The following is an 11,909-nucleotide window of genomic DNA, read 5'->3' as shown; positions in this document are numbered from 1 at the left end:
TATCCGGGCTCACGTACTCGTTGGAAACCGACGGCGAACACCCGTGGAAACCGGTAACAACCGTTTCAGTTTGCGCCTCTCTGTATATAAATGTTTCCATATTACATTGTGGAGCCGCCTCGACACAAGAGATCTCTCGACATTCTAATCTCGTTAGAGGAGCGTTGCTGCTCTACCAGGAGGAACCGGAAATAATATATGCACCAAAAAGTGGCGAGGAAAATGCTGCCGAGCAAAACTGTTAATTTATTAATACGCCATTTCGGTTACGTGGCGTTCGTTTTTTGTAGAAACCCGTTGACAGAACTTGTCGAACATATTTTCTACAGAAACGAAAGAAAAACGTGCCATATTTCTTACTGCAGCGATTGGAAAAACATGCGGAATGCTGGAGTGCCTTTTTAAACCATTTCCGACAGTTTTTCCATCGAAAAAACCGTTCGAATTTTTACGGTAAAAGGGTGTCGTAAAGCGACGGTATCCCAGCTTGAAAAATGTTCGGACCAGTATTTTCCAGGAGGCCAAAAAACTGCACTTCGAAGGGCGCAGTCGGAAAGTCAACTTTTTTAAGTAACGGATTTTTGCCTTTGGTTTACAGCAGTCTGTTTTCGAGCGAACACGGTTTTCTAGCTGTTGGTTTGCAGCTTCGATTTTTTCTTAATAACGCCGATAAAAATTGCCGGCTAAAGGGTCCGTTTTCTGTCGTTTTTCTCGGTTTCGCCCGGGGGCGGAAAAAAACGGTAACGCTGTAAATTATTCGGCCGCGGCTTTTTTTAACGGGAATACTTTCTAACGGAAAAAATCGGTCCCACTAGCATTGCCACTGTAACGGAAAAAACTGCACGTTTACGGAGTTTTACGACAGGTTGGCCGAAAAAATTGGTGCAAAAAACGAATGACACCGTTCTTCCGCGCGCAGTTTCTTTTTTCGTTACAGTAGCCAGACCTTTTTTAACTGTACCCACCGAAATTCTCGCAAAAAGTGAGACCCGTTTTCGATCATCAAACTACCGAAACGTAAATAAGAAAATTAGGTAATGCGCGAAATCAAAATCTCCAATTATTTCGACTTAGTAGAACATCGTTCACAAAGAAAAGGAATGTTGATAGAATAATTAGCAATAATGGCCGGTTCCCAAAGAAAATTAACCGGCACAAGCGCCAGGAAATAATTAGAGAAATCGTAGAAGGGGATACATAATGCGGTAAGGCTGCGCGAGGCACAGATGGGGCCAATATTGATAAAATACCGCGCGGAATATTTTGAAATCGGATATTTTAATTTGTAAATAGAGTATATTATTCCCATTGCGACGCATTGTGACGGCAGTGTCTGTAGGGTTCAGAAGGAACCGCTTTTAATGACCCGGATGCGAATGGTTCCACCTAGCAGTGTCGTATTCAATTCCCTGCCTCTCTCTCTGTACTTTTCATAATCTCAAGGTAATTCTCCTCCCGATTCTTTGACCCCTTCTATCCACCCTTAAAAGTACGTGTCGTATTACCGTACCTTTGAGATCTGGCGCCGATGTCTGCGACTCGCTTTTCTCTTTTATTTCCCTTTTTTTATGCCTCTTTTTCTTTAAATCATCAACCGGGCAAAAGTAAGAACCCCACATTAAATCCTCCACAACAATTCCTTCACGATTTCTTTTGTAAATAAAATGATTATGCCTCTGTTCATAATGTACGCCATTTTAACTTTAGTTTGATTTTTTCTTTTAGGATAATATATCATCCTTTCGTATTTAATCGATAACTTTTCATTGCAATGTATCCACGCTTCTTGCTACTTTTTTTTACTCTCGGTTGTTGTTAATAATATGCTATACAGTTAATTCTGTGACTGGTGTTTTATTAGACTTTATCTTTGATTGGTACTTTTCATTGTAATGTACCGTGCTCTTACCTAAAATTGTTATTTTTTGGTGGTTATTTAAAATATAAAGTTCATAAATAATAAAATTCATAAATATCACATGAATTTGCGACTGAGAGCGCCATCTGTGACAAACTAACATTACCAACGAGGCATTGACTTATCTACGAAGTGGGGCTACACCGCACCCGGCAGCCGTATCGACTGCAACCACTTTTGCACTATTTTGCAGTGGATCGTTGCAGCTGGAGCATGGGCGCCTGAAATGTCGAAGGGCTAAAAGCAAACGCGATCCTTTTACTGCGCAACACTAATTCAAAGAACAAAGGATCCAAAGGACTACTCTACATTTTTTGCAAAACAAGTATACAAACTTTAAACTCCTATAAAATTGCTATTGTTTAAATATTGCTTCAAGCAGCAATCAAAATGAAATGTAATCTTACAACGCGACTATTTCATTCGCAACGCTACACTCTAAACAAACTATATCCAAGTTAATGTATCTCCGCAACGCTAACTTTGATCTGTGTTCAAACACGACTAATGCAACACGCGTGGTTTTTCTCGCAACGCTACTGCAAATCGCGGACGTGCCCATCTCCGCTGATCGTTGGGGCGGCGAGGCCTGCCCATGTGTACAACTAACTACTTCTTCAGACAAGTACAGTGACAAGGTAGAAATAAATGAAATGACTTCGCATCCGAAGATGCGAGGCCATTGTAGTTGCCCTCTTGAGCGACAATTTCTCGGGGCCACTTCGGCATATAGCCTCTTCTTTTTCTTCGACGGTCCGCCAAACATCTGAAACCCTAAACGTGCTCGCAGCGAAAACGGTCGACGACTTTCGAAACGAATCACAAGTTTCGAGAGAAGCCGATCGTTCCGCTGGTGCGGATCGAGCAGGTACGCAACGTTTCGAAATCCTAATCCGCGCGCGTTCGCGTCCGCGTCCGCGAAAAGCTACACGAGCAGAAAGAATCGAGCTCGAAGCATCAATTCGAACGTCATGCCTCGTTCGATTTAGCTTCGAGACGAAACTTCGAGCTCTTCCAGTGATTGACTACCGTGCGAATTGCGGCTTACCCGAAAGAGAAAGCGGTAGCCAGCCCTGGCCCCTACCTACTTGTTAGAATAAACAGTCACACCAAGAGGTGAGCTATCTACCTACCTAGCGCTATATTTAAAAAATGGCAAAAGACACAAGCTCTCCAACACATTCGCAACACGATCTCCACACAGACGCCAGGGTGCAACATCCTAACACCTAGGGTGCATTCCGATTCACGCATGATGCGCATACACTGTATAGTGTATGCATAGAGACTCCTATACTGCCTATACTACACTATACAGTGTATGCGCATCATGCGTGAATCGGAATGGACCCTTAGAGGGCGTAAGAGAACACCGAAATATTCGAGTGACACGAACTCCCATAAGGCTGGCAGTCTTTAATAGTATCTGGTCGGTGTCTCAAGTCAAGGTGGTTCATTTGGTTTTTGTATCAACATTGTCGGTATGTCAGATTGTAAGATCCGAAACCGCATGCGATACAATGCGATATTGATACAAGATTTCACGCTCATGTGCGATGATTTCAGCCTCAGTAAAGTAAGATTCTCGATAAAATGGGGTACCTTGAGCACCCCGCAGAATTTAAAAAATTGACATGATTTGATACTGAAAAATGAATGTATAACATGTGTATTTGTGTTTATTTTGTAACTCGTAGGACACGTCCTGGAGTCTTTTTGTTCGGAACAGATTGTTTCGGTACATTCCCGCCAATATAACTGCCTCGGGCTCTGCCTATCTTCCTAATATAGATACTATAGATACGTTACTGTTTTGGCCGCGCATGCGCGTGAAATCTTGCACCAAGTTCGAATAGTAAATGAATATTACATATTCTAATATTAAAAGGAAATAATAAATGTAACGTTTATTTAATGCAAAAATTGTATGGGTAGGTTCTATCGTATCTCGTAACGAAATAAACCGAGATTTTACAAGTTTAGAAACATTAACCCACAGCAGAAACAAAGTATATTGAACACTGAATCCCTGCTAACAAATCCATAAGTGATCTGTAACGTCGAACACAAAATCGTGTCGCGTATGTACCGAAAAATTCCAGAAGAATAAACTGAAATTTTATCCAGTCACAATTTGATTTGTGCGTAGAAATGAGCTACAATGAAAGACTAAGTTAATCTATGACATGGCATGTCGAATCAATTCCTCCACCAAACCCTGAGACTTCCCTTGACAGTATTATAAAATAATAATGAGTGTAAGCCACTAATGGCCTTCACCGTTCTCACTACGCCAATAAGATTAGCGTAAAAATATGAATAATACACGAAAAACAAGATATTATATTTATGTAATGAGTCGGGATTGTTGCGCAATACGGTTCGTTGATCACGCCGGCTAGTGATACCGAGTTTAACCAAGCCGAATCTGTTGTAATTAATTTTGTTGGAAAACATTGATTATACAGTGTCAATATTGCTTTACGTGGTTGCTACATAGACACAGACAGATGAACCAGCTCATAAACAAAGCAATCCTCATCAGCGAACGATCGTCGTTCAGTTGTCTCGTCAAAGGATTTCGCACGTCCGCTCAAAACATGGTTATCGCTGTGAGTTTCGGTGTATTTACATAAAAAATTCCTTCGAAATTCTCATAATTTATGTCATTATAAATCCTAATATATTCGAGAAAATCGTTTTAACATAAACTTTCATGTGTCAAGGTCGGTGACAAGCTTCCTGAAGTCGACCTTTTCGAGGACACACCAGCTAACAAAGTGAATCTTGCCAAAATTGCAACTGGCAAGAAAATCGTGGTTTTCGCAGTGCCGGGAGCTTTTACGCCAGGTTGTTCAAAGGTAATTTGCATTTTGAATTTTCTGATAATATTATTTACACAATTTTCGGTTTGCATAAAAATCCACAGTGTGTTCATGATCTGATCATTTCAGACGCATCTTCCAGGATATGTACAAAAATCAGGAGACTTGAGGAACAAAGGAATTGCAGAAATCTTTTGCATATCTGTAAATGATCCCTTTGTTATGGCTGCTTGGGGTAAAGAGCATGGGGCAGAGGGCAAGGTACTATTAAAAATTATATAGTGTGCTCTACTGGAATCACCCAAATATGTGCCTTATTTCTTGTTCTATTTATTCATTATACTGTCATTCAATTAGGTGAGAATGTTAGCAGACCCTGCAGCCAAGTTTTCAGATGCGTTAGGACTATCCGTAGATCTGGCTGTATTGGGTGGAAAGCGAAGCAAACGATATTCTATGCTTCTCGAGAACGGAGTGGTTAAAGAATTAAACGTCGAACCAGACAACACAGGACTCACTTGTTCCCTGGCTGAAAATATTAAAGTATAAAAAAGCATACCGAGTGTTCTGTAGTAGATTTACTATGATAATTGTTATCGCACCTTAATTTATCAGACCTGATGTATTGTTGTCGAACAGTTATAAAATAAATCTAGCAACTTGCAACTACAATGTATTTTGTTAAATATTAATTAACAGACAGCGGATCTTTATGCATTTATGAAGAAATTGGCTAGGTGAAATATAAAACAAAGAAAATTTATAAAAATCTAAAAAGAATGTTATGTTTTCAGGTGTAAAAGACTATTAGGGAATGAAATAAATTTTTATTTAACTCCTGCTGCCCACAATCGCTGCCGAACATTTTTATTTTGCATAAAGATCCGGAGTCTAATAATGAATAATGAAAATAAATAGAAAAATGTATTTCTGAAACAAACTTTCGCGCCCAACTATACGAAGAGCGGGTACGCTCCTGCCCGGAACGAGATCGACCAATGAAAAGCCGTGCTCATTATTTATACCAGGCGTCATTTTGTTAATATTTATAAAATGGACGACTTTTACACGTAACAAAATATAATTTATAAAATACCAAAAACGCTACGTGTTCGGAAATGTTGAAAAATGTCTGAATAATTGTCCACCAGGTTTACGTGACCAATTTCAGAGTGCACCCATCGAAAAACCAATTGTTGATATATCGTGCTTGTTTGTGTTGAAAACTTTATGGCGGCAATTATGCCATTTTGCTGTTACGTGTGAAATTTTATTAATTCACTGCAAAGATGCCGGCGTTTTTGAAGCATATCGAAGTGGATAACTTTAAGTCGTACAAAGGGAAACTTATTATCGGTCCTTTGAAATCGTTTACCGCTGTTATCGGACCAAATGGATCTGGTAGGTTATGTTTTTGATTCTGCCAATGCCAGTTTCTTAGCTTTTCAGTCATCACACTTTACACGTATTCTTTTTACGCAGGAAAGTCCAACTTTATGGACGCCATCAGTTTCGTGATGGGAGAGAAAACAAGTAGTTTACGTGTGAAACGTTTTAGCGAGCTGATCCATGGAGCATCGATAGGAATGCCAGTTGCTCGAAGGTATTTCTGTCTCTGTACACCAGAATGTAAACTTGTACGAGACTGTAACAATCCAGTGATTATGTACATGTAAAATGTAAACTAAGAATGAAGCAAACTATCGAAACATTAATTAGTACGCTATAAGTAGACTGCGGATCTTTATGCGAAATAAAAATGTTTTACAACGAAGAGTTTACAAGTAACATTTGGGTGGCACGATTAAATGAGTTGCCCTGTATATACCGTATTGCAAGAATTACATGCTAGAATGTTATGTTAGATCGTTACGATTAACCTAGGCTGCAGTTGTCTTCAAAAATCCTATTTTTACATCTACGAGGTGTAATTTGCATTATTTGGCAGCATGTAGTTGTCGCAGCTTCCGAATAGTGCAAATTACGCTGCTAAATAATGGAAATTACTTGATTTTTGAGGATGACTGTGGCCTAGATTAATTTCGATATAGATTGATCTTTGCAATCCTGGAAACGAGACTACTCCCTTAAGATGATTAGGGAACTTTAAAGATGTTTCTTTAACTTACAGCGCATCTGTAACCGCTGTTTTTGAACTGGAAGATGGCAGTGAGAAAAGTTTTATGCGTTCTGTGCAAGGATCCTCCTCCGAACATAGAATAAATAATAGTGTTTGTATACGATTTTATGTGAACTTACTAGAATACATTTAACTCGAGTGAAGAATTTTTGTACATAATTGATGTGCTCATTGTATAGGTTGTCACGAGTCAAGTATACTTGAATGAATTGGAACACCTTGGCATTAACGTGAAAGCAAAGAATTTTCTTGTATTTCAAGGAGCTGTTGAATCAATTGCTATGAAAAATCCGAAAGAGCGTACTGCACTGTTCGAAGAGATTAGTAATTCGGGAGCACTGAAAGCAGAGTATGAAAGGTACATAAACAATTATATTAAACCTGGAATAATAATGATACAATGTGTGTAATTATCGTGTCTTGGAATATCTTATAGATTGAGGACAGAAATGTTGAAGGCAGAAGAGGAAACACAGTTCTCGTATCAGAAGAAAAAGGGGATCGCCGCTGAGAGAAAAGAAGCGAAACTAGAGAAGGAAGAAGCCGAGAAATATCAACGTTTGAAGGAAGAATACGTAGAGAAGCAAGTTGAATTGCAATTGTTTCGTTTGTTTCATAATGAGAAGAACACAGAGAGTTTAGAAGTGTTGCAAAAGAAAAAGCAACACGAGATCGAGAAGATAGAAAAGAAGAAAGAGAAGGCGGAGGAGGTTTTGAAAGAAAAGAAAAAAGATGCTGGAAAGTTGGGAAGGGACCTCGCCAAAATCGAACAGGACATCAGAGAGGTGGAAGCGGACATAACAAAGAAAAGACCAACGTTTATCAAAGCGAAGGAACGCGTTGCGCATATGCAGAAGAAGGTAGAATCCGCACGGAAGTCATTGGCTCAAGCTCGCATCGCGGATGAAGCTCATAAGAAAGATATAAATGAGCTTCAGGAAGAATTGCGACAAGTGGAGGAAGCTAAAGCAGCCTACGAAGCAAGTATCGCTGGGCAATCGCAGCTGCAAGGAAGAGACGTACAACTTGAAGACGAACAGGTATAAAAATCAATAAAATTGGTCAAATTACAATATAAATGTAGTACTCATAATAATTATAAAATGATTCCAAGGTGAAGGAGTACAATCGTTTGAAAGAGGAAGCAGGCAAACAGTCGGCAAGGTATCTGCAACTCCTCGATTCCATTAATCGCGAACAAAAATCTGACCAAGACAGACTCGACAACGAAGGACGGAAGAAAACCGAGATAGAGAACAAGCACAAACAGAAAGGTCACATGCAAGACGAAGCTACGAAGAGAGTAGAGAAATTAGGGGAACATATTAAAACGTCGGAAGCTGCTTTGGAGGATCAGAAGAAGCTGAGATCTGATTTACAGTCGGACGTTGGTATTTCCAAAGATAAAATACAGAACCTTCAACGAGAATTGGAAAGTATTTCTGAGCAATTGGGCGACGCGAAGGTTGACAAGCACGAAGTGTCAAGGACTAAGAAGAAAACCGAAATTGTAGAAAATTTTAAGCGTTTGTTCCCTGGGGTGGTAAGAAATATTGCACATTAAGTTTCTGTATGTAATGTAATTTTCCTTGTAGGAGTTTTATTGTAATTATTATTATTATTGCTCCTAGTACGATCGTATGTATAATATGTGCGAACCTATTCACAAGAGGTACAATGTTGCAATTACTAAAGTTCTCGGTAAATACATGGAGGCGATTGTTGTCGATACAGAGAAAACAGCTAGACAGTGTATTCAGTACCTCAAAGAACAGTATCTCGAACCAGAAACGTTTCTTCCTCTCGATTATATTCAAGCGAAGCCATTGAAAGAAAGGCTTAGGTATTTGTCTGAACTAATTAAGTTTGTTTATTTAAGAAAATCATAACATGTGTTGAATGATATACTGTTTTCAGAAACATTCAAGAACCAAAAAATGTAAAATTGTTGTACGACGTCTTGCATTTTTCTCCAAAGGATATTGACAGGGCTGTGTTGTTTGCTACGAATAATGCTCTAGTGTGTGAAACGCCTGAGGATGCGAATAAAGTAGCTTATGAAATGGACAAAAAAGCAAGATACGATGTATGTACATTATTTATTTATTTATTTCAAATATGAGCCTAGTTATAGATATCAATGTATGTATATTTCCAATTACAGTGTGTTGCGTTAGATGGAACGTTTTATCAAAAAGCTGGAATTATATCTGGCGGTAGTTTGGATCTTGCAAAGAAAGCGAAACGGTGGGACGAGAAACAAATGTCTCAACTGAAAGCACAGAAGGCAAGATTTTATAAAAATATTATTTATTTCTCAATCGGAATCAGGATATAACATATTCCAAATATTTTTCAGGAAAAATTAACGGAAGAGTTACGCGAGTCTTTGAAAAAGTCTCGGAAAGAGTCCGAATTGAACACAGTTGAATCGCAAATACGTGGATTAGAAACACGGCTGAAGTATAGCAAGAATGATTTTCTTGAAACTGTGAGTATATAAAGTAATATGTGATGTTACCTTATTTTGTTAATGTGTACTTAAATATTATATGTATTACAGCAAAAACAAATTTCAACACTCGTGGTAGAATTAGAAGGTTTACAGAATGAGTTGAACATGTTTGGGGTAAGTGAAAATATTATTTTACATTCATTTAAGTTGATAAACACAACAATTGCATTCATCTAATTCGTATGTGTAGCCAACGATCACTGCTATTGAGAAAACTATGGCCGAAAGGGACCAAGAAATACAAAATATTAAAGAGAAGATGAACAATGTCGAGGATGACGTATTCGCCAGTTTTTGCGAGCAAATAGGCGTGTCAAATATTCGCCAGTACGAAGAAAGAGAGTTAAGGTGTGTATTATTTGTAATAATTTAAATAATATTAATTAATTTAAAAAAATTGTGAATTATAGATCACAACAGGAAAGAGCAAAGAAGAGAATGGAATTTGAGAACCAATGCAACCGCATATACAATCAATTAGATTTTGAGAGACAACGCGACACGGAGAGTAAGTAAATTTCTTAACAATAGTCTTATTTTTTCCAGAGATCATTTTGGTAGACTAGAGGTACTCAATTTATGTTATTTTTGTTAGGCAACGTTTTACGTTGGGAACGAGCGGTTCAAGATGCAGAAGACAAGCTCGAGTCTGCAAGGCAGGTTGAGTCTAATCAGAAAATGGAGATAGATCACGATGAGACTCGAATGGAACAATTGAAATCAGAACGGAACATGAAGAAAATGGAGGTTGACCAAAAGGACGATGAAATTGGCAAAGCGAGACGCGAGGTTGGGGCAATCGCGAAAGACATACAAGCTGCCCAGAAACAGTTGAACGGTATCGAAACGAAAATTGAGCAAAAGAAAGCTGACCGCCACGCTATACTGATGCAGTGCAAGGTACGTCGTAGGAATAATGTTTAAGTAGCTGTACAAATTGTAAGAAAATGTTAACGATAGTAACAATGATATTTAGATGGAGGATATTGCAATCCCAATGCTCCACGGGAATATGGAGGACATTGCTAACGAGACGGGTGGAGCTAACAACACAGAATCAAATATTGACTCAACTTTGAATAGTCAGCAGCAATACGAACGAGAAAGACGAATCACCATCGATTATGGTCTTCTCCCTGAAATGTTGAAGGATGTGGACGATGACGATATCAAGAAAACCAGCGACAAACTAACGAAGTCGATTAACGATTTACAGAGTACCATTCAAAGAATTCAAGCTCCCAATATGAAGGTAATAAATAATAAATCTCGCAATGCACTAATACTTAAGTGAAGAGATAAATGTGAAGAAAATATTTCTGGTGTTTTTTCAGGCGATACAAAAATTATATCTCGCCAAGGAGAAATTACAAGAGACAAACGAAGAATTCGAGCAGTCTCGGAAAAAGGCGAAGAAAGCGAAAACACAGTTCGAGAAAATCAAGAAAGAGAGGCACGACAGATTCATGTCATGTTTCGAGCACGTGGCCAACGAGATCGATCCGATTTACAAGGTTATTGTTTGTCGACAACTCGTGATACCTATTTTTCTTTAATTACTTAGAATTAATTAATGGAAATTGTTGGTATTTTAGAGTCTAGCAAAAAATCAGTCTGCCCAGGCGTTCCTTGGTCCAGAAAATCCAGAAGAACCATACCTGGATGGTATTAATTATAATTGTGTTGCCCCGGGGAAAAGATTCCAGCCAATGTCGAATTTGTCTGGAGGAGAGAAAACTGTCGCCGCGTTGGCTTTATTGTTTGCAATTCATAGGTAATTCCATTTGTGTAATTATTCATTTATTTGAAGGTACGAGTTACAAATGAGTTGTGTTTACAGTTTCCAACCAGCACCATTTTTTGTATTGGATGAGATCGATGCCGCACTGGATAACACTAATATAGGAAAAGTTGCAAGTTACATACGTGACAAGACAAGCTCCTTGCAAACCATTGTTATATCTTTGAAGGAAGAGTTTTATTCCCACGCTGACGCGTTGATTGGCATTTGCCCTGACGTGAGCACTTGTTCATGTGTATATTTTACCATTTTTAATAATCATTTTAGTATTGTTATTTAATCTATTTTAAATTTCAGGTTGGCGAGTGCTTAGAAAGTAAAGCAGTAACACTTGATCTATCTGTATATCCCACGCACATTAATTAATGAATATATTATAGATCTAGTATTTATATATTTCAATTTTAATTGTTACAATTGCATCTTTTTTTGTATTGTAATTTTTAATTTACAAGAAAAGACAGTAGGTGTTACGGGCAATGACGAAATAGATGATCACGTTTTTATTGCTGAAATTTGTAACGAAACATTGAAAAAAAGAAACAATTATGGAACGAGATATATTTGAAATAAAATATTTTGTTTGTATTTTATTTCTATTTTCTATTCACTTGAGCATGGTGTTTAAACTTGATTCTGTTCTCTGCTGATTATTAGCGAACGACAATTTGACGGATTCTTAACATTTAATTTACAATGAAAAAGAGTTG

At 38.2% G+C, this 11,909-nt stretch overlaps 2 protein-coding genes across 3 annotated transcripts; both read left to right on the top strand.

The window, feature by feature from the left end:
• Nucleotides 1–3,269: 3,269 nt before the first annotated feature.
• Nucleotides 3,270–5,415, top strand: Prx5 (Peroxiredoxin 5). Of its 2 annotated transcripts, XM_076441643.1 has the most exons (5): nucleotides 3,270–3,399; nucleotides 4,419–4,530; nucleotides 4,645–4,779; nucleotides 4,873–5,004; nucleotides 5,101–5,415. In XM_076441643.1, the coding sequence occupies exons 2-5, from the start codon at nucleotides 4,429–4,431 to the stop codon at nucleotides 5,290–5,292; spliced, it is 561 nt and encodes a 186-aa protein (XP_076297758.1). In that variant the 5' UTR covers nucleotides 3,270–3,399; nucleotides 4,419–4,428; the 3' UTR covers nucleotides 5,293–5,415. The 2 variants fall into 2 exon arrangements, with proteins under 2 accessions (XP_076297758.1, XP_076297757.1); XM_076441642.1 differs by lacking the exon at nucleotides 3,270–3,399 and having other exon boundaries at nucleotides 3,984–4,530.
• Nucleotides 5,416–5,773: 358 nt separating this feature from the next.
• Nucleotides 5,774–11,792, top strand: Smc1 (structural maintenance of chromosomes 1). Its single transcript, XM_076441638.1, has 19 exons — nucleotides 5,774–6,144; nucleotides 6,226–6,346; nucleotides 6,875–6,974; nucleotides 7,063–7,241; nucleotides 7,320–7,923; nucleotides 7,998–8,426; nucleotides 8,515–8,726; nucleotides 8,801–8,969; nucleotides 9,048–9,170; nucleotides 9,243–9,374; nucleotides 9,447–9,512; nucleotides 9,589–9,746; nucleotides 9,809–9,906; nucleotides 9,994–10,298; nucleotides 10,375–10,650; nucleotides 10,733–10,912; nucleotides 10,994–11,172; nucleotides 11,239–11,416; nucleotides 11,497–11,792. The coding sequence occupies exons 1-19, from the start codon at nucleotides 6,033–6,035 to the stop codon at nucleotides 11,563–11,565; spliced, it is 3,690 nt and encodes a 1,229-aa protein (XP_076297753.1). The 5' UTR covers nucleotides 5,774–6,032; the 3' UTR covers nucleotides 11,566–11,792.
• The last annotated feature ends 117 nt before the right edge of the window (nucleotides 11,793–11,909 follow it).

This window comes from Lasioglossum baleicum, chromosome 16, assembly GCF_051020765.1.
Source record: "Lasioglossum baleicum chromosome 16, iyLasBale1, whole genome shotgun sequence".
Lineage (NCBI taxonomy): Eukaryota > Metazoa > Arthropoda > Insecta > Hymenoptera > Halictidae > Lasioglossum > Lasioglossum baleicum.
The sequence above is the reverse complement of the archived record's forward strand: the minus strand, read 5'-3'. Positions and strand labels throughout refer to the sequence as shown.

Bases quoted from the DNA above. Each gene is read 5' to 3' on its own strand.
- Prx5 (XM_076441643.1), top strand. From the start codon at position 4,429: ATGAACCAGCTCATAAACAAAGCAATCCTCATCAGCGAACGATCGTCG. The intron at 4,531-4,644 runs GTGAGTTTCGGT...TCATGTGTCAAG, and splicing joins CTCAAAACATGGTTATCGCT to GTCGGTGACAAGCTTCCTGA. The intron at 5,005-5,100 runs GTACTATTAAAA...TCATTCAATTAG, and splicing joins AGCATGGGGCAGAGGGCAAG to GTGAGAATGTTAGCAGACCC.
- Smc1 (XM_076441638.1), top strand. From the start codon at position 6,033: ATGCCGGCGTTTTTGAAGCATATCGAAGTGGATAACTTTAAGTCGTAC. The intron at 8,427-8,514 runs GTAAGAAATATT...TATTGCTCCTAG, and splicing joins AGCGTTTGTTCCCTGGGGTG to TACGATCGTATGTATAATAT. The intron at 9,513-9,588 runs GTAAGTGAAAAT...TCGTATGTGTAG, and splicing joins ATGAGTTGAACATGTTTGGG to CCAACGATCACTGCTATTGA.